General features: G+C 43.4%; 1 protein-coding gene across 15 annotated transcripts in view; it reads left to right on the top strand.

Annotated features, from left to right (window-relative positions):
* Positions 1-27070, top strand: part of TENM4 (teneurin transmembrane protein 4) — a 3040222-nt gene that overhangs the window by 2237246 nt on the left and 775906 nt on the right. For 6 of the 15 annotated variants that reach the window (XM_063711314.1, XM_054526087.2, XM_063711312.1 and 3 more), the window contains exon 1: positions 17165-17645. The exons of 3 other annotated variants lie outside the window; for them this stretch is intronic. In XM_063711314.1, the coding sequence (XP_063567384.1) occupies positions 17357-17645 (289 nt within the window). In that variant the 5' untranslated portion in view covers positions 17165-17356. Of the gene's footprint in view, positions 1-17163; positions 17646-27070 lie in introns of those variants that run through there. 6 more of the 15 variants (XM_063711311.1, XM_054526086.2, XM_054526081.2 and 3 more) reach the window with 3 other exon arrangements.

The raw sequence follows: 27070 nt of genomic DNA, 5'->3' as shown, positions 1-27070 counted from the left end.
ATACTGAGTCTTAAAAAGGATAAGTACTCCCCTGATATTACACAGCTCATCAGTATGATAGCTGTCCAGGGATCACAAACTCAAATCACAGGGATAGCTGTCCAGGGATCACAAACTCAAATACTTATAGGACTTGAGTAATATAAATGAATAATGTGGAACCAGTAGGAGCTGTGACAGTGCAGAGGGTGCATCCCCCTTTTAAAAAAGATTGCTGCAGTGCAGCTCAGCCAATAGTGGCTTTGCAGTAATGGTTGACCCATGTTGTCTAGATTTTCTGATCTTTCAAGAAAAGTCAGAAAACCAGATTTTTATGTAAAATCTCCTAATTTTTAAATGTTAGTAACTGATTGAAAAATTTTAAAATACCCTATTGATTAAGCAAAACATGTGTGTAGACTGAATGAAGCCCATGAGCCTCCAGTTTGAAGCCTTTATTATTATGAATTCAGCTGGTATAAACCCTTCACTTTACAGTGAGAAAACTAAAGAGTTGAGAGGAAGGGTGACTTTTAAATAAGATTACAGAGCTAGTGATGGGGGAGCCTAAGCTATTTGCCTTTACACTTCATTTATTTATTTATTTTTAATCAATTAATTATTATTTTGAGACAGAGTCTTCCTCTGTTGCCCAGGCTGGAGTACAGAGGCATGATCTCAGCTCACTGCAGCCTCCACTTCCTGAGTTCAAGTGATTCTTGTGCCTTAACCTCCCAAGTAGCTGAGATTACAGGTGTGTGCCACCATGCCTGGATGATGATGATGATGATGATGATGATTATTATTATTATTATTATTTGCGAGACAGAGTCTCGCTCTGTCCCCCAGGTTGGAGTGCAATGTTATGATCTGGGCTCACTACAACTTCCGCCTCCAGGGTTCAAGCAATTCTCCTGCCTCAGCCTCCCGAGTAGCTGGGATTACAGACACCAGCCATCATGACTGGCTAATTTTTGTATTTTTGTAGAGATGGGATTTCACCATGTTGGCCAGGCTGGTCTTGAACTCCTGACCTCAGGTGATCCGCCACCTCGGCCTCCAAAAGTGCTGGAATTACAGGTATGAGTCACTGTGCCCGACCTGGCTTTACGTTTTAACTCTCTATTGCGCACTGCTCTAATTTCTATTTAGTAGAAGAGATGTTTGGTAAGTAGGAATAATTTCTTATAGACTTATCTAAACCACTAGGTGCTATTAGAAGATAACAGAACATCATATAGAATGGGAAGGTACACACTGAAGGTCATCTAGAGCCTCTTTCTCCTTATAGTTGTGGGACAATCAGAGAGGGTTGCTAAAATGCCCAAGGTCACGCAGCTAAGTTGGGGCAGAAGTGGGTCTCCCACCTCAGACTCAGGTTTATTCCAGTACTTTCCCTTGCCTCATTATGAACTCTGTATCTTTGAAGTGCCTCTCCAATGTCTCCTTTACTATGCCTTGTGTCATATCCAGAGTATGGTTCTAGTTGAGCCTAAGCTGAGATTCACCCCTCCCACCCAAGTTGGAAGTTGGCCTGAGTTAACTTGCTTTCAGGGTGGTGAATTCTAAGAGAGCTGAAGCAGAGGCTAGTGAGACAGAAAGGGAGGCAGGAAGACAGCATATTTTCCCAGGACAGTAAGGCTACAGGCAGCAGCTGACAGCGCTGTGTTCACAAGGGAACCTGTGAGATCCAGAGCACAAGTAATGCTGCTTGGGGCCCAGGCAGCCCTGAGTGGAAGAGGGTCTTCTTGTTTTTTGCAGTGAACACAGCACAACCCTGCTGAGGGCTGGAGGGAAGGAACTCAATGTCTTTCCACACCTTAAGGCTCTTGCATATTTCAGAATACCCAGAGTTAAAACTCCAGGCATGGTGTACTCAGAGAAGGCCGTAGAAGCAGGTAACAGTGAAGGTCTACCTTTGACTTCAAAGGTGGTGGGAAGTAGTGAGTATCTTGCAGCCAAAGCAGCAGAGAAGGCTAAAAGTGTGTGAGACATGCCTGGGCTCCTGGGGAGAGTGTGCAGTAGGAGAAATTATTTCTGAGGTTCTGTTTATGCACATTATGCACATAGGGCAGGATGACAGTGTGATGGGTACCATCACTGTTCTTATGGTCCCATTTGTACCTGGGAAAAATTAGGTTCCATATGATGTGGCCAGCATAGAGAGTACAGTCTGGGCACTACTCGAAGTGTGGTCCTGGGACCAGCAGCATCAGCATCACCTGGGAGCTTGTTAGAAATGCAGAATCACAGCCCCACACCAGAGCTACTGAGCCAGAGCTGCGCTGTATAAGAAGATCCCCTGGTGATTCGTGATGACATTAAGGTTTGAGAAGCTCTGGCCTCGGTGTTGGGAGTAACAGCTCTAAAGCAAACTGTGGGTTCTAATCTAAGACCTGCCACATCTTTGTTGTGTGATATTGACCAAGTGATTTAACATCACCACACCTCAATTTGCTCATTTCTAAAATGAAGATAATAATGATGTTTATTTATAGTGTTGTTGTGATGCTTAATTGAGATAACCTGTAAAGCACTGTAATTGAGGTATAAGAAGCACTTAGTAAATATTAGCTACTATCATCAATTATTACTTTCTACAATCCAGGACTTCTTACCAAAGCATTTGTAGAAGAGGATTTTCTAGTTCCCTACTGTTGCCTTACCACTTCCCTTAGTAACTCAATGAGCTGTCCACCCCAACATAGTCTGCCGGTAATTATAATATTAAAAACGACATGGCTGCTATTTATTGATATTCTTCAAATTATTAGAATCTAAAACTACAGATCAAACATCATCCCAGTTATCCTTACAATAACCAGTTAGGCAGATGTTATTATCTATATTTTAAAGATGATGCCACTCTGGCTCCCGGATTCATCTATAATCCTGTAAACAGTGGAGCCACAGTGCTTCTCAGAGAAAGAGCTCAAGACCCTTGTATGGGTTGAATACCTCTTAAAATACTGGCCTGGAAGAAGAGTTTGAACTTCAGTTACACACAGAGGAAGAAACACAACTTCTACCTCTGTTCTTTCCCTAACACCTACTAAAATGACAGAGAAATGATAAGAAAGCAGAAAACTACAAAGGAAAAAAACCAAAGAGAAGACAATAGCATTTTGGAACTATAAAGCAGATGGACAAGAAATAATTGACAGGCAGACCTGAGAAAGTGAAACCTAAGCTATCAGTGGAAAACATCCGGAAGGGATCTGATTTTCATTGCAGAGCACTAGGAAACCTCAGAAATAGGAAGCCTCAGGCATTTCTGAAAGTAGTGGCCTGGATGGGGTTGGAAAAAAGGAAAATTGGTTGTTCGTCTTAAGGTTCCCTTCTCCGTTTTGTTTTCCTGTGTGCCTGCACTATCAACCCCCAAGGAGAGGATTGGAGATTTACTGACTATAGTAAGTAAGCCTGAGAAAGTCTGGACTTATGGAAAACAGCTCAGCTAAAGGTAGATATACTGTGTTTAAAAAAAGGAACAGGAGAATTAAATGAAATGTGTATAGAAATGGTGAGACTATCTCCCAATGGTGATAGTCTCAGCTACTCAGGAAGCTGAAGAGGGTGGGAAATCACTTGAACTGGGAAAGTGGAGGCTACAGTGAACTGTGACCACACCACTGCACTCCAGCCTGGGCAACAGAGCAAGACCTCATTTCAAAAACAAAAGAAAAAACTAAAACAAGCTTCTGAAAATTAAAAATATGACAGCAGAAATAAAAATGTCTACAGAAGGATTGGTAGGCAAAGCTGAGAAAATCTCCCAAAAGTAAAACAAAGAGACAAAAATGTAGAAAATAGGAAAGAGAAGATTAAAATATTAGAAACAGTCTGAGAGGTTCAATATCTTATTCAATATCTGAATAAGATGACTTTGGAACTAGAGAACAAAGAAGAAATTATCAATGAAATAAACAAATTTCTCACAGTTTCTAGAGTGGAAGAACTCAGCCAGAGTTCAGCACATTGGATGAAAGAAGACCCACACCAATCCTTATATAATTTTGAACCCTGGGAAAAGGAGACCATCCTAAAAACTTGCAGAGAGCAGGAAAAATAAAAAGGCCACCCAAAGAGGAGAAAGAGACAAAATTCCGTCAGTCTTAATAAGCAACGCTGAAAGCAAGAGGACAATAAAACCATCAAGGTCATTAAAATAATAAAGAATGTACTTTCAATCTAGAATTCTATAACCAGCCAAAGCAGGTCTCAAAACCTTTACCTTCCATACACTTGTTCTCAGCATAAAGAGGAAAAAAACAAAGAGGAAGATACAGGATCCTGGAAACAAAAGGTACAAATACAAGACAGAGATCCAATAAAATTCCTAGGAATACGGTGGCAAGGGATCCTAAAACAAGAACTATGCAGCAGGCCTAGACAGTAAGGAGCCTACATTGGGAACAGTTTAGACAAAAGGAAGTAAAATTTCTATGAGAAAGGGAAGGGGAGGGGAGGGGATAGATTGATATACTGGAATGTACTGAGAGAAGATTTATAATTTGGTAGTTTGGGGATGAAATAGCAATAGGTACCTAAAACACTAAGCAAATATGAAAGGAAAAGAGGCAATTATTAACTTGAGAGAAAACAAAAATTAAAATAATATAGTACATAATAGTACACTACATGGCTTAGTTGAGAGTAATTTTTCACACATAATAATGACAATACTAACATGAATAAAAATTCTGATGTAAGTGCATTGAAGATATAGGGAAAAGGGAAATGTCTATAAAGAGGAAAAAGTTAAATGATCATCTTCAATAGTAGGAAGTATACTGATAGTTTCTAACAATTAAAGAATCAAGAATATAGTAGAAGCAGAATATTTAGAAATATGGAAATAAAAATTAGAAGAAACAGCTCAAATAGTTAAAATGGTTGCCTCGGGGGAGACGAAATATTAGGCGTAGTTGGATGGTGAATGGTAGGTCAGTAGACTCTGTTTTGCATTAAATCCTTGTGTGATATTTAGCTTTTAACATTATGTTAATGAATAACTTTGACAAAAATAAAGTTGAAAAAGAAGTACTGGCATTTTGGGCCTCCAAGTCTTATGCTGAAGAAAGAGGGCTCTAAGGATAGCATTGGAAGTAGCAGGCAGAATATTACTGGGTCTTCTTGTCTTCCTGAAAAATGAGAGAAAACATAGTAACAATCATCTAGAGATAGAGAGGCAAGGGAGAGAACACTGACCAAATCAGGAGCCCTGAGTTCTAGCCCTGATTCCATCGTATGTGATCCTTTCAAACCTCAGTTTTCTTACCTGCAAAACAGTATGTCTATTCGATCTTCCTCACAATGCTGTTGTGATGATCATGAAAGATAATAGATGTAAAATGCTTTGTAAATTGTAAAGCACTCCACAGATGTAATGGATTATCATTATTCTACCCACGTATAAGATTGGCAGACAGTTTACTATATTATAATTTATACCATCTGGCTTATTTTTGTTTTTTTAGCAAAATTTTTCTTATAGCAAAAATAAAATGAATTCCTTATGGAAATGTTTAAATACTAAAAAGCAAAAAAAAAAAAAAGAAACTAAAAATTCATTTTAATCTTATTAAGAAATAACTACTGGTATTATACATTTGGTATATATATATATGATTATTTTTCACTGAAATATATATTATGACTATTTCCCCAAATTACATATTTTTCTACAGCATCATTTATTATTTGTAATGGAAGAAAGGAGCGATAGATAGAAGACTGATAGGTTAAGTAAAAGCTGAGTTATAAGTTTGGTATAAACTCATAGCAAATTTTCTTTTCAAAAAATTACATATATCCTAGCCATTCCAATAGAAAAAGGCAAGAAACAATACCAACCCAGTGGTGATGAGCAACTCCTAGTAACAAGACTGTGGTTTCTAAAAACCATTTCCCATTTAAAAAGAAAGGAGGAGGTCCTGGACAATTTCACATCTGGCTTAGGAAAGATATAAGATTAGCCTAGAACATCTTTTATTCCAGAAAGAAAGAAGGCTATCGAACACTTGAGAATCAATATGAAGATGTTCGCCACGACCAAAGGTGGGACAATTTGGACATCAATATATAAATGAAAATATATTAAACATATTTAAATACATGAGTTCATTACTGATTTATAAAATAGGAACACACACACACACATTGCTTGCCTCTGGAAGATTCTCTTTTTTTTATGAATGATTGTCTGTTTTTATTATCATTTTGGGGGTGGGAGAACAGAGTTGACCTTCCTATAGAGTGGTGGCTCTCAGCTGGGGTGATTTTCGTCCCCCAGAGAGGACATTTGGCAATGTTGGAAGACATTTTTGGTCATAATTCGGGTACGGGGGTGCTACTGGCATGTAGTGAGTAGAGGCCAGGGATGCTGCCAAAAGTTCTACCACATGCCTGAGAGCCGCTGACAATAAATCGTCAGGTCCAAAATGTCCATAACTGTCAGGTCCAAAATGTCCAGCTGAGGTGAGAAACGCTGCTGTAAAGAGACAGGGAGAAATAGGATTGGAGGAGGAGGAACACAGCTTATGGTACACCTTTAACGTCCCACAAGTATTTTTGGATTATTCTACAGGCTGTTAGAAAGCCAGTGAAGGTTTTTGAGTAGAGAGGATGATGAAGGTCATGTTTAGGAGGATTAATCTGGCTGTTGTATGCAGGATTCATTAAAGGGTGGGCAGGACCGCCTCTGGAAGATTCTAAGGAACCAACTCATTCTTTGGAAATCTGGCAAATAAAATGAAAAAATCAAACACTAATTCTGTCTTTTTGGGTAACCAAATAGTTGATGAGAGGAAGTTTCTTTTTACTGAAGTATTCCTGTTAAAAGTAAGGAAGCAATGATAGAATATCATCAGTTTGCAAACTCTAGTGAGATGATGAATTTAGTAAATGAGCATCAAAGGTTGTTAACAATACAAAGACTTGTGAAAGTACACAGTACAATCTATAAAGCAGTCTTGCAAAAAAATCAACTCTGAATTGGATTGAGCCTCTAGAATAAATTACAGGTTTACAAGAAATATAAGACATAGAAGAACATGTTAAACCACACCAGAAGGCTGCAATCAATAACCTGGATTGCAGGAAACTCTACAGGACAAACAACCCAATCTCTTTAAGAGTAATGTACGAGCAGGGAAAAGAATAGATGGCTGAAAACCTACAGATAGAGACTTAAGAGATAAATCAACCAGTTGTAGCACATGGAGTTTGTTTGGATCCTGATGCAAACAAACTAAAAAGAGAGAAATTTATGAAACAATCAGGGAAATTCCTTCAAAATAATGGTAGTAGAGAAGGGTATAGATAAAACAAGATTGGACATGAATTGACAATAATTGAAGCTAAATAATTGCTATAATCAATTTATGGATTTTTTTATTTTAGGGGAAATTTTTCATAATACGTTAAAGAAAGGTCACAAAAATATTGTGACTCCTTTCCAGATTCATTAAAAATTCTTCTATAACATGATCTATAATGGTTGTATAATACTTCGTCATACAATGGTGTACCATAATACATTTGATCATTTAGTAGTTTCTTGACATTTAAATTGTTCCCAATTGGCCTCTATTGCTACTAACACTGATGAAACCCCTTTACATAATTTTGGGGGTCCACCCATAATTATTTTCCTTGAATTAACTTCATTAATGTAGACATAGATACCTAGGTCAAAAGCTCCACACAACAAAAGGTTTGGAGTATATATTGCCATATTATTTTTTGGAAAGGTTGTACCAATATATACCCATTGGCGGTATAGGTAGAGTTAACTGTTTTCTGTATATGTTATTCTTCTCTTACAGTTTTCTCATTTGATAAGCAAAAACAAAACAGAAAAACTCAATGTTTTTGTTTCTTGCATTTCTTGGAGTTATTAATGATTTAAATATATGTTACATGCCTAGCCGTATACGTTTATGGTAAATTAGCTTTTTATGTCCTTTGCGCTTTTTTTTTTTTTTTTTTTTTTTTTTTAAGACACAGTCTCACTCCATCCCCCAGGCTGGAGTGCAGTGGTGTGATCTTGGCTCACTGCAACCATCACCACCCACAGGCAATTCTCTTGCCTCAGCCTCCTCAGTAGCTGGGATTACAGGCGCCCGCCACCATGCCTGGCTAATTTGTCTATTTTTTAGTAGAGACAGGGTTTTCTTTGTGCACTTTTTATTGAGATGTCTTTTTCTTATAAATTCATAAGACCTTATTATATATTAAGAACAGTAGCACATTTTCATGTATGTTTCAAATACTTCCCCCAGAATTTTGTTCTTTTGATTTTTATCTTGGATTTTAAAATATATAAACATTTCATTTTTTTATATACTGACGTTTTTCTTTACAGTATCTTCTTTATCATCTTACATTTTAAAAGGTCTTCCTTCTTCACATCCAAAATCATGTACATTGTCACCTATGTTTTCATATTTTCCTTTTTTACATTCAGTGTGAACATTTTTAAAGGTATACTATAGCCCTCTCCCAGTGGTTTGTCAGTTACCTCAATACATCAATTAAAATGTGTATCTTGTGAAACTAATTTGAAACTTCAATTTCCTCTGGGTTACTTTAATAGTCAACAGACTTGATAGTGATAATATAATTTAACTTTTGTGAGCAGCTACTATGTGTCTTACCTTGTTTACTTGCTTGAGATTTATTTAAGTAAATATATCATAATCACTGTGATCTCTGTGATTAAATTCATATGCTATGTCTATATAATAAAATAGTATGCAACTTAGTATAGCCATTATGAAAAACAGTGTTAAAAGAAAAACTTTAAATTTAAAGGAGTTTAACTGAGCAATGAATGATTTGCAAATTGGGCAGGCCCCAGAATCACAGCAGATTCAGAGAGACTCCATAGGTGCCTCGTGGTCAGAACAAATTTATAGACCAAAAAAAGGGAAGTGACCTACAGAAATCGGAAGTGAGGTACAGAAACAGCTGGATTGGTTACAGTTTGGAGTTTGTCTTATTTGAATACAGTTTGAACATTCAGCAGTGTATGAGTGGTTGAAGTGTGGCTGCTGGGATTTGCCAAGACTCAGCTATTGCTATAGGCACTTACTCCTAAGTTAGGCTTTCAGTCTTGTCTACCTGTTAAGTTGGGTTACGTTCATCTACAAGGACTCAAATATAGAAGTATGGAGTCCTTCTCAGACCATATTTAGTTTGCTTTGACAACAGTATAGAGGTTTCTCAACAAAACTAAAAATAGAATTACCATATGATCCAGCAATCCCACTACTGGGTATTTATCCAAAGAAAAAGAAATCAGCATATCAAAGGAATGCCTGCACCCCCATGTGTATCGCAGCACTATTCACAATAGCCAAAACATGAAATCAACTTATCTCTCCATCCACAGATGAACAGGTAAAGAAAATGTGCTATATATATACACAGTGGAATACTATTCAGTCATAAAAAAGAATGAAATCCTGTCATTTAGCAGCAATGTGGATGGAACTGGAGATCATTATGTTAAGTAAAATAAACCAGGCACAGAAAGACAAATGTCTCATGTACTCATTCATATGTAGGAGCTAAAAAAATGATCTCGTGGAGGCAGAGAGTAGAACAATAGTTACTAGAGTCTGGGAAGCATTAGAGGTTGGGGTGAAGAGAGGGTGATTAATGGATACAAACATACAGTTAGATAGAAGTAATAAATTCCAGTGCTTCATAGCACAGTAGGGTGGCTATAGTAAACAGTAATTTCCTGTAGATTTCTTTTCTTTTCTGTTTTTTGAGACAGAGTCTCACTCAGTTGCCCAGACTGGAGTGCAGTGGCATGATCTCAGCTCACTGCATTCTCTGCCTCCCTCAAGCAATTCTCCTGCCTCAGCCTCCTGAGTAGGTGGGACTACAGGCACCCACCACCACACCCAGCTAATTTTTTTATTTTTAGTAGAGATGAGGTTTTGCCATGTTGGCCAGGCTGGTCTTGAACTCTTGGCCTCAAGTGATCCACCCTCCTCAACCTCCCAAAGTGCTGGGATTGTAGGTGTGAGCCACTGCACTCAGCCCATTGAGTTTATATTTCAAAATAGCTAGAAGATCTGAAATGTTCTCAACACAAATAAATGATAAATGAGGTGATGAATTATCCTAAATACCCTGATTTGATCATCACATATTGCATGCATGTATCAAAATATCACATGTTCTCCATAAATATGTACAATTATTATGAATCAATGAAAAAAATGTCTTTTAAAACATTTGCAAGTATAAAAAGTAAATACACCAATTTCCAAGGTATTATACACGTATATACACCTATTTATATTTAGATGGATAGATCTATTTTCAAGATATATTATACATGAAAAATATAATGTGCAAAACAGAACAGTGTATAAGTCCTAATTGTCCTACAGATTGATAAGGCCTTGAAGTACTGAATTGCAGTCTGATTTGGGAGTAGTAAAGAATCGATTTTCTAGAGTAGTTGTAAGGACTAAATGTACGAATATGTGTAAAGCTTTAGGTCAGTGTCTGACACATCATTTACATGACCATCATTAGAATCACCCTACAGAGGCTTAGGTCATTTAGTGGAGGCTCTTTTGTTTATTCTGTCTGTTTCATTCTTGATTACCTCACCCATGGTCCTCTGGACGAATATGCAGATCTAATGAAGGCTGCAGAATTGTAAGACTAAGAAATGGATGTAATTTACTTTTGTAGAAGACTAGCACCTGTCACCTGATGCATGAAAAAGGCAAATCCACATGAGTGGCAAGGAAGTCTGTTAGGCAAATTATGGGAAGAGTTAAGACAAAAAATTGGCGCATCCCTTTTGGAGAGCATCACATGGCATTAAGCATGCAGGAGAATGCTTAAGGAGAGCTCTTTTTGAGGAGACCAGCCCTCAGAAACATTATGCAAGCAATGTCAGCTGATACACTGTCTCTGTTGTGAGAGTGGAGGCTGACCTAATCAGGGGGATGCTTCCACCATGGAGTTTTGCCAGCTCGTTACCTTTGACCACAACAGATGCTGCTATTTTCTGATCAGTGTTTTCCCTGCTATCTGGGAGCAAATGTCAGTGGAGGAGTACAATCTGACATCAGAACCATTACAGGCTTACCTGAATTTGAGCCCCACTGCCCAAACCATATGCCCTCAAAGGCAGAAAGTATACCATTGGCATGGGGATGGAGTAAATTTGTGTAAAATACCCCCTATCAACAGTGCATAAGTATATATATGTTCACAGGCGTTCCACTGCTTAGGAAGGAGGGGAGCCCACATTCATTCATCCATTTTAGAAATATTTACTGAACACTTACTTTGTGGCAAGCACTGTGCTAGGTGCTGGGGATCACAGCAGTGAACAAGATACTCCTGGTCACTCCCCTTATGAAACTCATATTGATTGCAGTCGGGCAGATTTAAAAAGTAAAATGAATGCAGAAACAAGTAACTGCAGCTTCTAAAATATACCATGAAGGAAATAAACAGGGTGCAACCATATAGAGTAATGGACAAGATTAGCCATACCATAAAATGTATTGCCGTTCATTCAGAGCTCACTTCACTGCTAGTATTATTATTATTATTATTTGAGATGGAGTTTCGCTCTTGTTGCCCAGGCTGGAGTGCAATGGCACAGTCTTGGCTCACCACAACCTCTGCCTTCCAGGTTCAAGAGATTCTCCTGCCTCAGCCTCCTGAATAGCTGGGATTATAGGCATAGGCCACCACGCCTGGCTAATTTTTTATTTTTAGTAGAGATGGTGTTTCTCCATTTTGGTCAGGCTGGTCTCGAACTCCTGATCTCAGATGATCCACCCACCTCAGCCTCCCAAAGTGCTGGGATTACAGGCCTGAGCCACCATGCCTGGCACACTGCTGGTATTATTAATTGTATCTGTCCATCCATCCATCCATCCATCCATCCATCCATCCATCCATCCAATACAGTGTGGTAGCTGAGAACAATCCAAGGTGGACTTTGGCCTTGCCATTTATTAGTTATGTGACTGTATAATTTGCTTAACTTCTCAGTTTTCTGACCCATGGATTAGGGATAATAATTATATCTACCACAAAGTATAGCATTACAATTTAAATAAGATAATGCCATTGCTCATCCCCTGGCACAATGCTCAATGCATGCTAGCTATTGTTGTTATTAGCATTTATTTCTTCACTCAGTGAAAGAATATTTACTAAGAACCTGTAAGTGCCAGTACTTTGCTAAACATTTCAGGATGAGGGGTGAAATGGAGGACAAGCTCCAATCATTTCCCTTTTAGGGAATATGTATGGTAAACCTAAGCAGAGGCTTTCCCCTTATTTTCTGTGAGATAATTCAAAAGTCATTGTTTATCACTAAATCCCCAAACTCTAGCTTCTAATTCCTATGAGACAGAAAGACAACTCACAGGTTAGACAAACCTCACAGAAAGACAGCTCACAGATTAAATGGAGTCAGTCAGACAGAAAATCACCACCAGCCTCACCTCTTGGCTTTTAAAAATGGGGCTATGCTGGGAAAGGCAAGTGGCTTGGGAGTTCTGGAGAGCTGGATTCTGATTCTGATTCGGCTGAGCCAGAACCTCACAAGCCTCAGTGTGTTCACTCTCCCTCTCTAATTATCACAATTCTATGTGATAACACACTGTGGAAGCTCCAGGGCCACACAGAAGGCTCTTCAAGAATGTCTCTTATTCCTTCTTTTAGTTCTAGCCCCTGCTCTGCCTCTTTGTTTGAACCTCTCTGGGTCCCTCTTCCTCTTGGTGCACACTGGAAGTAGGATTCCAGCAGGTGTGGGTACAAGGATTGAGTCAATCAACAGATGCGGAGGCCTTTTGAAAATGTGAAAGGGCTATGCTGTGTAAGGTGTTATTATTATTAGGTTGGGGAAATTACCCACAGGGTAAATATTTCTGTGAGATGAAAATCAGAGATGCAGATGTAACCTTACCAGGGAACTATTTACAGCAACTTTTCCAAAGACCGAGACTATCCTCTGGCAGGCACTTTTCTCACCCTCTAATTATGGAAGTTTGATGGCGTTTATCAGTAGGTGTCCAAATCCTAAGTAACCAACTTGCATATTTGATGTGGTGTCAGACAACAGGCATGAGGCATTGCCTCTTGCTCCTCAGTGTCTTCTTGCTTTGAAGTACTTATTCCCTGAAACAATTTTATAGTAACTACTGGACTCTGAAGGGAAGGATTTTTTTGCAAATGAATACATTCGCTAATTAAAACTTGCCCTTTAAAGACTCACATTTTCTTGACCCCACTATATGTTTTCTTTTGCTTGTAACATATCACAGAATCAATAAGGTCAATGCAAACATCTTTAATATATACAGTTTCAACAGCTCTCATAATGTATCTGCCTCCATAAGAATGCCCTCTCCCCATCTCTAGCCCAGCTACTAATTTCCCCTGATTTGTTAAATGCCTCCTTATTTCACTCTCAAAGATAAAACTCAAAACGCAGTTACTCTTCAGGGGGAGTGGGAAGGGTGGATTGAAAAGGGATAAAGTCAGGGGAGGGGGAATGATCATAGCCATGTCTTTGTGTTTTTTTAATGGCAGCTTTAAAAAGTTTTTGTAATGGAATAATGAATGTTTATAGTAGGAAGATTATAAAATACCAGAAAAAGTATAAAGAGGAAAATATATATTACTCATAACCCCATCACCCAGAGGAAAACACGGTTAATATTTGGCATTTTTTTCTTCAGACTTTTCTGCAAGAGGGTTTTTATGTAGCTAACAATTTTGAATTCTCTTTTAAAATATTATATATGACAATACTAACTTTTTTATGGCATGAAAAACTGCAAACACACTTTAGAGTAGCTGCATAATATTCCAACAAAGGCTGTCCTCCAATTTACTTATTTTATTTGATCATTTAGGCTGCTTCAATTTTTTTCCCATTATTACAAATAATGTACTGTCATTATATCCAATCTCCTGTTTTTCTGGGTAATACATAGAGCTGGCTGTTTGGAGGTCTTAGGCTGAATTTTACAACTAGTGTTTCCTATGGCACAGAGCATCCATATAGGAGAATCTCAGGTTAGCTATAGAGTTAGATTATAACATGGTAGCAACTGACCTTTTTTTCCGCTCTAAAATTCTCCCTGAATTCTACTTCCTCCTGAATACTCTTGACATTGCAATGAGTAGTACCACCTTCCATTGAGATACTCAAGCTTGAAAACTGAGTGTCACTTTGGGCTTCTCCTTGCTACCCCCATCCAATCAGAAATCAAAATCATCCTCAATCTCTCTCAAATCTCTCCTCCCTTATCTGGCTTCACTGCAACTGCCTTAGTTTACCTAAATGACCTACTTTTTCCTGCCTTTAGTCTTCCTAAGTCACCCTAGTTAATCCATTTCTCTACACTGCTGCCAAATCATCTTTTAAAAACACACTCAAGATCACATCCTTCCTCTTCTTAAAAGACTTTATTAACTGTCTACCCTCCTTCTGCCCCAGTACCTGAACTTTCAGGATGTTTGGATCCTTAGCCTCCTTCAGGCCCTGTCAAAATCCAATCCTAGACTCTAGGACTCGTCTAGACTCCTCCAAGACCCTCCCCCAATATGTCCAACTGTACTATGAGTGTCTCATGCTTTTGTCCATGTCATCATATTATTACCTGTACCTAAAAAGCATCTCCCCTCCTTTCACGGTCTAGCTAATTCCTTGCCTTCAAAACTCAGCTCGAGGCCAGGTATGGTGGCTCACACCTATAATCCCAGCACTCTGGGTAGCCTAGGCCAGAGGACTGATGGTATTTGAGACCAGCCTGGGCAACATAGTGAGACCTCATCTGTAAAACAAACAAACAAACAAAATTAGTTTGGCGTGGTGTGGTGGCACATGCCTGTGGTCCCAGCTACTCAAGAGGCTGAGGTGGGAGGATCACCTGAGCTCAGGAGGTTGAGGCTTCAGTGAACCAAGATGGCACCACTGCACTGCAGCCTGGGTGACAGAGTGAGAACCTGTTATCTCCTATGGGAAGTCTTCCCTTACTCCCAACAATTCCACTGGGCATCCCTCATGATTCAGGTTATTCATGTCTACCAGGAATATCACAGAAGTGATATGTCCTTCCCAGTGCACTATATCAGGGGCCACATGATGTCTATTTGTCACATTCCTTCTAATACTGATTTTAATCACTCAAGGTGGAGTCTTTCAGGTTTTCTATTGAAAAGTTACTATTTTCCCCTTTGAAATTAATCAGTATCATGTGGGCAGATACTTTGAACCTATATATATTTTTTGTTTCTCAACATACTTTCACCCACTACTTTTAACATCTGGATCTCATTTTTCTCACTGGTCAAATGAAATGCATAGACTGAAAGTGGTTTGCAAAATTATCACTCTCAAAGATCCCTTTCTTATACTCCCTGTCTTGGATCTTCTGTAATGAAAGAATTTGTCCACCAAACCAATGTTACTCCTTCAGGTACATGTGTCTCATTTTTCAGTATACATTCATGAAACATGCCTACTGAACTGTAAGCTCAGAAAACAGGGCCTGTTTGTCTCACCACTGAATGCCGAGACCTGTCACAGCACCTGCCACAAAGTAGGTGGTCAACAAATATTTGTTGAAGGACTAAATCTAACTGCCAATCACAGCTGATGCCCAGCATTTGATGTCTGCAGTGAGGACACAAAGTTGATAAATGCTATTCAAAGGCAGAGACTTGACATTTTAGTTAATCTCAGAGGCTTTGTCACTGGTCACTGTACACTTATCATAAAGATTTTAAAAATAGATTGGACAGATTGTGTGGAAACTTCCCACCCACCCCAACCCATCCCTGCCTTTCTGAGATGCCCTAGTTATGAGATGTTGAAGGGCCATTCCAGCACCCCACGTTTATAATCTGTGATGCCTTTATAATCAGCATATGGCAACTGGCTAGACAGTCTCCTCACCACACAGAAGAGTTTTCAAAATAGCCTACCCCTCCTTTCACATTTATGTGAAATTAGCATTGTCACATTTCCTCCTTCATTGACTACTTTAGATCAGAGAGACACACTGTAGCAGATCATGAAGGAAGTTGTCTTAAAGAAGGAAACTAACATAAATTAAGCATCTCATATACACCCAGTGCTTTCTTTCCATCGTTCTCTCTTTTAATCCTCACCAAAACTGGTGAAGTCGGTATCATCCATTTTATAGATGAGAAAACTGAAGCCGGGTAAGGGGAAATGGCTCGCACTAAGTCCTATAGCCAGCAGGCAGCAGGGCTGGAGTGGGAATTCCTCCAGTCTCTTCCCCAAAGCCCTTCCAAGTTGCCACTCAGTCAAACTACCGCTCTCATCACATAAAAATGCCCTTCTCTTGGAAATGTGCTTGCCATCACGATCCAGACATTCGAGGGACAGAAATCTCTTGGACTGCAATCACTGCTATTTTTTAAGTGATTGTTATCACGACTCAGTAGCTGTTACCATGGTTTTGGGGAAGTTGTCCGAGGAAGGAGGGCCTTTCTTTGGGCATCTTGCATGCCTGAAGAAGGAACTCGAGATCTCAGCTCTTAATTACTCCGATTGTCCTGCAGTAGCAACTTGAAAGAGACCGTCCCTAGAAAAGTGTTGGGGTGGGGGGTGTGGAGTAACATCCAGCGAGCAGGCAGAAGGGAGGCCCTGGGCGCCAGAGAGACCCAGGGAAAGGAGAAGAGGAGGGAGAGGGGACGAGACCGTGCTACGGGGAGCCTGGAGAGAAAGCCAAAGGAGGAGGAAAGAGAACAAAAGGCAAGAGGATATGAAGTACAAGAAAGTCCACAAAGGAAAAGAGAAAGTTTCAGAAAGGGGAAGAGAAAGCAAGCAAGGAGGGTAAAAGAAGAAAGAGACCAAGAAAGATACCGAGCTGAGAGAGCTCGGAGAACTCGAGAAAGCAAAGGAGGTAAAAGGAGAGAAGATGGAGAAGGCGGCGGAGAGGAAGGGGGAAGGAGAGAGAGGAACCGAGACTGGGGTGAGGGAGCGGCCACGCGTGGCCCCCGGAGAGGCGCCCATCACCTGCGTGGCGCCCCCCCGCGCCGGAGTGCGGCCCTGCTCCCAGCGCCAGTGCGCCGCGCGGCTCGCCGGCCTCGTAGGATTGGCTCCCGCCTCCCATTCATGTAACCTGCGTGTGCGTGTGCGCGTGTGTGTGTGTGTGTGTGTCTCTCTCTCGCTCGCCCTCTCTGTGTGTAAGAGAGCGAGGGTGGGGGACGGAGGCAGGCAGGCGAGCAGGCAGGGAGGGGAAGAAGAGAAGGGAAGCTATTAAACACACACACACACTCACACACGCGCGCGCACACACCCGCCCCAACCCCCCAGAAGCCTCGGGATTGCAGCTGTTTCATGTGGGGCAGCAGTGCTGGCAGGGACGCCGGCCGGGAGCGGCTGGGAGCGGGAGCCGGGCGTGCGCGCGCGGCTGGAGGCTCGCTGGGGCTCCGCTCCCCGCGGGAGCTATTGTTGGTCTCGCTGGAGCTGAGCGCAGAGCCCGGACCTGCTCCTTCCTGGGCGCCCCGCTCCGGCTCGCGGAGCAGAGGAGCCGCGCCGCCGAGAGAGAGAGGAGCCACCGGCGCGGCGCCTTGCCTCCCTGCCGCCCTCCTCCCCGCTTCCCCGGCGGTAGCAGCCTGCAGCCACGGTAAGGCGGCGTGATCCGCTCTACGGAAAAGCGCCTTGGGGACCGCGGCGACGCCTCGCCAGCTCCATCGCCCTCTGCACTGCTGGCCCGGGCAGGGTTCGGGGAGCTCACGCGGCTGCCGAGGGCTCCGGGAGATGTTTGCCTGCTCCCCTGGCCCGGGAGGAGGGAGGCTAGGGCGCGGGTGGCCGAAGAGGCGAGCTGTTCTGGAGCCTGGAGCCGCCGCAGCCCCCGGAGCCCGCCGCGGACTGGAGCCTGGGAGCAAGGGCTGGGGGAGGGCAGGGAGGTGGGAGGCGGGTGGGAGGGAGGCGGCGCGCCCCAGGTTCGTCTGCCTCTCCCGGATCCCGTTCCCCGCCCCGGCCCGGTCGTCTGCAGCCCCTCTGCAGACCAGCTCGCCCCAGGCCCCCGGCGGGCGCTGGAGGAGCCCGCGAGGCGGTGCCGGGCTTCAGCGGCTGCAGCCTGCCCTGAGGGGCAAGTGCTGGCTGCAGCAGCCCCGCACGGGCCGTGGTTGGAGCTCATATCCCGGAGATGCGACCCCAGCTCCTCGCCCTCTGCAACCCGCGGGGCGCCCGCCTCTCCTCACCGAGCGCCCGGCCGCGGTATTGATGTTCGTCTAGGAGCCAACTGAGGCTGCAGCCGCCAGATGGACGCTTGGAGGGCTCCCGGGTGTGAGTGTGACTGTATGACTACTCTCACCCCCAGCTTCGGGAAGTGTGTTCTGGGTTGAAATGTGATCACCGAGCTCCTTAGTCATTTTAATTGCCATTTTTAAATGCGGTCGTTACATTGGAGGAGCAGACAGGAAGGTAGTGGGGCGGCGCGTGTGTGTGTGTGTACACACACACGCAACCGAGGAATACACAACCAACTACTTGGGTGAAGGGCGGGGGGTTCACCTAGTCAGTCCTTCTTGGCGGGGGGGTCGGGCGAGTTAGCTGCCCGCTGCCTGCCCCTTCTCTGCCTGCCCCCGCCTAGGCGAGGTTGGAAAGTACTGGAAATTCAGCTGCGTGGTCCTTAACTTTGGAAATTGGCTCCGCTTTCAGGGCAAAATGTTAAGGCAATTTATGCACCAGCGTCCATGTGGATGAGTGTATTACTGCCCAGTTGGGTGCAGAGCCCTCAACAGTACCGCGCCAACCCCCCACCGGATCTCTAACTCCCTCCCACCCCCTAACCGTGGAGAGAGGGTTTATAGAAATGCAGTTATCCGTAAACCATCGACGCAGTGAAAGGGGCGCAGGGAGGCAGCCAGAGTTTTGCCGGAACCTGCATACTGGCTTGGTGTTTGTAGCACACGAGATCACCCTGCTGCTTTGTAGAAGGCGGCGGTGGGGCACGCTCGGGATTCTGATCGCCGGGGTGGGGGGTGGGGGGAAGAGGTTGCCCATGTACTGAGCTCTGAGGCCGTGTAAGGAGAGAGATCTGCTGAGTGGCATCGCGGGCAATTACATAAGCTGCCTCGGTGATTACCCGGAACTGTGATGCGAGCTCCCGGTTCTCGAAAGACAAGCCTGAAAGTTTGCCTGCTTGGGGAGTGTAAGTACCGGGGCGCCCCCACCCCGGCCTGGGTAGCTAGGATACGCCTCGCTTGTGCGCCCACTTGTGCGATGGGCGTCGGGTGCTGATGCTGCTGTCCCCAAAGAACCGGTTACCGAGGCAGGGACTCGGTGGGGGCATCCGGAATTGATCGCAGAGGAGGAGTCAGTCAGAACTCAGGTTTCATTGGGTCTTCGGAGCTCTAAGTCTTCTCTCGGAGGTGTTGGAAGGCCTTCCAGGGAACGCCGTTTTCAGAAACTGACTTGGTGTCCTGGGGAGCCCCAAAGCCCCTCTTTTCCGCCCTTCCTGGGCGCCCCTCCTCGTCTTTCACGCCCTGTGCCCTTTACGTGTTGAGAAACCTGCCCGCGGTGCCTGGTCCCCCTTGGAGATGCCCAGGCAGCCCAGCCATCCAGGCCCACGCTGGCGAGGGGTTAGAGGGAGTAGAACGCTGGCTCTGCCGGGCTGCCACCCTTACCTACACCTATTCCTGGTTTCCTGCGCTAGCCCGGCGCTGATAGGGACGGGATGGGGCTGGAGTCGGGTATGGCTTCCGTGCCCTCGCCTCTCGCCTCTGCAGACAGCAGTTTGCTTCTGTTGCATTTATTCTCCCCGTTTCGCCGCTTCCCTCCAGCGCCGCAGCCTGTGTATCACGTTGATGGGCTTTGATAGAGAAACCACAGTAAGAGTGTGCTTTTAAATCTTGATTTTCGTCTGTAGAGGGATAAGCCACCCCAGCCCTGACAGAGCCGTGGGGAACGCTGAAGTCTGGGACACATTGGCCCTGAACTCCCTTCCCCCCAGCCCGCAGTCAGGAGATGGTGATGTGCATGGGTGGGGAGTGTTTTGTTTTTGCCACATTCCAGCCTCCTGAAACCTCTCATCCCCTCCCACTGAAATCCCCGATCTGTCTGAATCTGTTCCTTGCTGTAAAATAAATCCTCCCTCGCGCAGACCTGTGGGGCCCTTCGGATTTCCTGCCGCTGCCATGATCCTTAACAATGCGATTGAAAAGCCAGTGCTCGGCTGGAAAAAAATCCCCAGGTGCCAGCCGGCCGCGCCTTGACCTTGCTGAAGGAGCCTTTAACCCGGCTGCCAGAGGGGCTCTGGTCCAGCCGCGGGAATCCAGGAAGAAGGAGGGCGCCCCGGAGGCGGCTGGGTTAGCTCCCCGGGGTGGGCGGGAATCGGGTCGCGGCGAGGACGGCAGAGGGGGAGGGGACGGGACTCCGCGGCAACCTGTTTCCCGGCTAGCCGGGCCCGCTCATCCCAGCTCCCTCGCCCCAGCCCCTCGTGGCCCGCCTCCCCCGCCGGCCTCCAGTTGTCTTCGGGGTACGGGAGTCGGCCGCGACTCCCTCGCGCTCTCCGCCGGAGTCCGCGGGACGCCACCAACTTTGGGCTCCTCGGTGGCCGGAGCAGCGGTGCGAACCAGCGGGGCGGCCGGGTGGGCGGGGCCTGGGCGGGAAACTGGAGCCGAGAAGACAGAGTTCCAGGCCAGGTTCCAGCCGCAAGCGCTGCGCGGCACAGTGCAGGGTCCCGGCCGCGCCTTCCTCCCCTCCCCCGCCCGGCCGCGTTCCCCCGGACTCAACAGCGCGCTCCGGGCGCTCCGCAGTTCGGCTTTCAGCGACAGCCCTTCTCGTCAAAGTTACGAGGGGTGTTTTCACTGGTGGTGAACTAGTGGGAACTAGTTTTCTGCGCGCCTGTGTGTGTGTGTGCATTTGTGTGTGTGTGTGTATTGTTCGGGAGCAGAGAGATTTGCAGCGAAGGCACACATAGCACAAAAAACAGGTTTCCCCTTTCCAGGTGTTATAAGGAATGCTGAGGAGGAATCCGTTTTCTCCGGTGAGGGTGTTGACAGGAAGCCCTTCCACTTAGTGGAACTGGACCTGTTGGAGCTGATTGCCTGGAGTGAACGGGTGTCTCCTTTAGCGGCACCTGTGTGCCGTAGGTCCTTGGAAATGTTTGGGGAACTGAAACTCCTCAAGATATGCAGCCAGGACTTAGGGCATAGATGTTTGTGTGCTTTTAGGGAGCGAATTCGGGGAAGCTTTTATTTCCAGCATGTGTCTTGAACTGAGAGGAGGGCAGGGTGCGGAGGGCTTGTGGAATTGCCACAAGCCTGTGGTGGGGGAAGGGATCCGGGACGGAGAGCTTCGGTTTTCTAGAAAGAGTTCTTGGGTTCCTCCTCTGCTCTCATCTTGTTTTCATCAAGGCCTCTGTTTGGGGGTGGAGGTACAGTGGTGCGGTAAGCGGATCAGCCACCCTAACAGACCGGCCTTGACCAGTGCGGACGCCAACGGGCAGAACTAGTGCTTGGTCTGAACAAGAACCGTCAAAGGATAGTTCTATAGTGAGTGGAGTGGCCTGGAATATGAGGTAGAAGGCTAGGTATTAGAGTAATGGGTTCCCGCGGACTCTCCTCCAATAGAATCTGATTCTATTTGGTATAGTCTCCTCAATCTTTTGCGGTTTTGTGGGAGTAAGGTGATAGGATGTGACTTTAATCTCTTAACTATTGGGTTGGAATCATGGCTCTGTGGCCTTAGGCAAATTCTCTTTGGAGCTTCCGTCCTCTCCCCTGTAAAATGGCACAATATTACTTAGTTTGCAACACTGTCAGTTTTTTTTTATGATCCAGTCTATAAAATTTATTCAGATTTTTCCAATTGTCCCAATAACGTCCGTTATAGCAATAGAAAATCCTGGCTTATGAGTTCATTCAGCTTTTCATGTCTCTTTAAACTTTTAACCTAGAACATTTCCTCATCTTTTTAAATCTTTCATATTATTGAACACTGTCAGTTTTAACATGGATAAGGCCTCTGGCATACTGTGGTCCCTTCACAGATGCTTGTTCCTTTCTACCTCCTTATCCCCTTCCAGGAAGCATCCTGCATTTGTTGGGTGGAGATTGGGCAGAGAAATCAACAGCCCCAAAAGAACCACCAACCTTGCATCCAGCCTATTTAAAACCAGCTTCAAATGCATGAAATGAAAATATCTTTTCTTTTCTTAGGAAAGTCATTTCCAGTTTTGTTAGAATTTGTGCTTCATTGAGTCCCTTTTTCTGCCAGAGTTGCATTCTCATGCAGATTGACATGTTACATAACCCGATATTTCCAAATCAAAAGTTACAAATAAGGGAAATGAAGGTGATTAGGAATTAAAGATTGTTGGGCAACACAAGCAAGAGACTCAATTTAAGATGCCAGCTCACACTCTAATTGTGCTAGAGGTTGAAGGAAAATGAGATTTGATAAGCACCAGTGGTGCAAGTCTCCGCCCGGGGTTCTCAGCCCCTGTCCTGGTCTAACAAACAGCTACACGGCCCCAGCCCAAACCTTTTGTAGTTCCTGTCCCCATAACTTCTCCCACATCCATTAATCTAAAAAGTTAAACAAAAGAACAACAGGATTTAAATCACCTCCTTGCAGATTTGATTCCAAGAGCCTAGCAGGGTAAATCAATGTCAATTCTAGATCTAAGGGGCCAGTTTTTACCTGCCTTCTTACATGGTCTATCAGCTTGGCTTTTATTGTAACTGAAAGCTGAATCACTCCATCTTTGCTTTGCACTGACAGATGGGCTGTGGGGGCCACTTTGAAAGTAACATGCCCCAGTTCTCAGGGAGCCAAGCAGACACGGTTCCCTGAATGTTCTCTATATGGAAAATGTCTAATGAAGCAATGTAAATATATGTGCCTATTGCTTCCTGGGTTATATATTTATTACTTTTTTTTTCTTTTACAGTCTTTATTCTAATGACCAAAGTAATATGTGCTCACTGTAGCAAATTCAGGCATTACAGAGAAAAGCAAAGCCAAAATGTTCCATCACATTTTGGGTTGTACCTTGTGACTTAATGAATGTAGAAAAAATGATGAGATCCTAGTATACTGTTTTGAATGCTTATTTTCATCTAATGATAAAGCATGCGAATCTTATCATGCTCTCTTTTCCTCCTATGGTGACATTTGTAATGCTACATAGACTGCCAATGTTATAGTATGACAGATATAATTTAATGAGTACCTAATTTTTTGACTTTGTGTTTATTTTTCATTTTTTTATTATCATAACAAGACCGTAGTAACCATCCTTGTACATACTGTGCAGTTTTAGTATTTCCTTAAGATGAATTCCTAGAAAGTAGCATTTCAGGGTTAAAGGCAGATACCATACTAAAGCTTCTGTCACACATGAAAAGCAGTTAGGTAAACCACGATGTCTCTTTCATCTTTTTAACCAGAATATGGCTATTTACTTTGCAGTCCCTTACAGGCTTGGAAGCCCAGGTGGTAGAAGAAGGCAGGGGTGACAGTCAAACTTCAAGCAGGGAATTTGCATAATTTTGAGCTGTTCTGCTGAACTGATACACAAATTCTTTTTCCAAGAACATTTTTCTTCCCTGGCTCTTGGAATCATCACTTTCTGGAGTGCTTCAGCCAGCAATGGAGTTGAAATATGTAAATATGTTCCTCAGCGTTGTAGGTGGGGCTGGCTCCATGGTGAATGACAAATAGTTCCTCCGAGAAGAGTGTGCGTCTTCAGCATTTGCTGAGGCTGTGGATTTCCCCCTCCCACCTTTCTCCTTCCCTTTGGTTCAGAGGCCTTAAACTGGCCTGGGAGATTTTACAAAGCAAACAGTTGAGACTCTACCCCACAGCAAGCTTATCTCCACCTGCTGTATGGCATTTTACTGGGAAAAATCAACCCAACGGAGTCTCCCTTCACAGTTCCAGGGCCCAATCAATCAATCAATCAACAAGCCTACATGCTATTTTGAAAGTGGAAATTGTTAGGCATCTTGTCCCCTCCTTGCATGGTTCAATCCAATCAGAGGGTGCTTTTGCCGTTCCCCCTTCTCAAGTGTGGGACCAGAAAAGATGTGTTCCCTGTAGTTAGATAGCTAGTCATCTGACGAAGAATTCAGTGGAACCAGTGGGGGAAGTCCAGTCCTCCCATTTCCAAGGTGCCCCCATGCTCAGCAGGAGACGTGAGGAGTTCCTTTAGATCAGGTAGAGAGGTCACCTCAGGATTGTTTCACGGTGTGGTCACCACAGAGGGAGCCTGCTCTATTGGTTGCTGACTCTGACTTCAGACAACGGTTTAGATGCTGCTTTGATACTTATGCCACTCTAGTTTCACTAGGGAAGGTGAAGGGGTGTTTCTGTTCTTTGTCATGTTCTGAACATCAAATCAGAGCTTTTCTTTCATTTGGAAAACAGAAAGGAAACGGGCCATATGGGATCTCCAGAGCAGTGCTCAGCACCCCGGTTCCCTTTTCCTGTGTGTTCTGCACTGGCTTTACACAATGGCATCACTGTAGCCTCACCCAATAGTGCAAAAGGGTATCAGAGGCAATTGGTTAATCATTAAAATCCTTAAGAACATTAGGTTTTAAGAATGTTTTTCTTTGAAAGTCGATTTTTCTCGCTGTGGGATGAGTGTTGATTTCTGAAAGGCTGGTCTTGCACCCCTTGAAATTCAAACAAAAGGGTTGCAGTTAGTACATTTATGGTCTGGGGTAAACCTTGCCAATTCCTGATGCCAGTTTTCCTCACTATAAAATTGGTTTGGGAGAAGAGAGTGGTTTCCATGTCTTGTTAAGTTAGTGCAATCTCAAACTCTAACGTGCACACCCCTAGTTCTGGGATCTTGTTAAGATGCAGATTCTACTTCAGTTGGTCTGGGGAGGGGCCCAAGAATCTGCATTTCTCGCCAGCTCCCAGGTGCTGCCATGCTCCTGGTCCATTGTCCACACATGGAGTAGCAAGATTTCAAGCTATCTACTGCTCTGACTTTATTTCAGAAAGTCATGATCATGACCCCTGGATGTCAAGAGGAGTTGCTTATATTTGTAGAATGGCACTATAAAGGGATGTGTCCATTCTTTCATTTTAGATTTGGGGAATAATCTTTATTTCCACAGACAGTGGAAATAAAGTGCAGAGGGGCGGAGTCAGTCCTTTCATCCTGTAATCGTATAGGAGATGGAAAATGAGGCAAGAACAAAATGAACACATACTCATGCTTTCTGTGTGTCAGAGAAACTGAAGCTCAGTAAGGCTGAGCCCAGGGTCACACCACCAGAACTAGCATTTGATGGTAGACCTCTCTGGCTCCTAAATCCTTGTTTCTCCTAGAATGGCAACTTTGTCACTTTCAAGAATATGCCATGTAATTCAAACGGATAATTTAGCAAAGTGTTTCCCTTTAGAGGTCCTTTTTCTGGGCCTACTTTGAAAGTGGATCAAGACATGTAAAAATTTGCATCATTATCATGCAAGCAATTAAAGTGCTTAAGAGCTTAAAAGCAATTTGTTCAAGTTGGTTAAATATCCACCCTCCCCAATCTTGTTTGTATTATTAATTTACTCATCAAACTGTGACATCAAAACTATTGTGAAGGTAAATTTCAGTATCTTCTGTTCCGTAGAACCTTCTAAATGTGAAGGGCTTGTATTGATGAGGTCCACAGTGAAAGGATCCAGTTCAGGGTGAGTCAGAGAAACCAGCTTTTTACTAAATAAACCCAGCTCTGCTTTGACCTCAGGATGAGAACTGATCGTTTAAACGTTTTACTAACGTGCAATTATTCTGAGAACCAGTCAGCAATGCAGCTCTTTGCAAACATTAATTAGCTGATCCTGACATCATCCCACATGACAGATAAATAGCATTCACCTTGCATTGGAGAAAACAAATGGACACACAGAGATGAGGGAGGAAGAAGGCAGCTCTTGCCTTGAAAGAAATATGGTAGAAGTAGGTGGAATTAGAAGACCACATAAGTTTTTTACTTCATAAATATTTATTGAGCAATGCACTAGATAATCTAGAGCTATTCTATGCAATATAGTAGTCACTAGTCACATTTTAAACTAAATTTACTTAAAATGAAACAAAACTAATCATTTATTTCCTGGGTTGCACTAGCCAGATTTCAAGTGCTCAACAGCCACATGTGGTTAGTGGCTGCCATACTGGACAGTGCAGTTATAGAACATTGCTATCATTGCAAGACATTCGATTAAGGTTGGGATTAAAAAAAAAATGCAAGGATCCTTGCCATTATGAACTCCAATGTAAAATTTCCTAAAATAATAGCTGACACATGGCAACTACTGAGTAATTCAAGTTGTGGTAAAGTTCTTTGGGCTAATGGTTAGGGACCCAGCTTCTGGAGCTAGAGGACTGAGTTCATATCCTGGGTATGCCACGTACTGAATGTATGACTACAGGTAGATGACTATTTAAATGATGTACGACTACAGGCAGACTATTTGAATGCTCTTTGCTGATTCATGCTGCTATTTTTCACTTGTCTTACTAGCTAAGATTATTTTTAAGGCAGTGCTGGATCCTGGAGAGGGTGCTGGAGACAGGTACCCTCCTTTGCTGCTGGTTGAAATGCAAATTAATATACCCTTTTAGGAGAGCAATTTGGCAGTAACTGTCAGTAGACTTCGGAACACTTATTCCCTTTAGTCCAGTATTCTGATTCTAGGTATCTAGCCAAAGAAAATAATCAGAGATGGGCAGAGAAAATTTAAGAATAAAAATGTTCATTGCAGTGTTATTTATAAAAGAGAGGAAAAAGGTAAACAATTGGATGGAATAAGTAAAGTGTGGATGAGCCTAACAGCGGAATATTATTCGAAGATTACGTGTTGTTTTGAAAATGTATTTTGTGACAAGGGAAAATGCCATGATAAAAATTATGTTTAAAAAATATTAAATGCTATAGTGCTAAACCCCAAAAGTATTTTTAAAAGTAGATATTTGTTGAAGCAGGACTAGAGAAATAAAGTACTGAGTAGTAACTTATGAATTAATAGAATTTTTGATGGTTTGGGGAAGATTGTTTTGACTTTTTTCTTTATTAAGTTTTGTGT

The sequence above is a fragment of the Pongo abelii genome, chromosome 9 (assembly GCF_028885655.2).
Source record: "Pongo abelii isolate AG06213 chromosome 9, NHGRI_mPonAbe1-v2.0_pri, whole genome shotgun sequence".
NCBI lineage: Eukaryota > Metazoa > Chordata > Mammalia > Primates > Hominidae > Pongo > Pongo abelii.
This window is presented reverse-complemented; position numbering and strand designations above follow the sequence as displayed.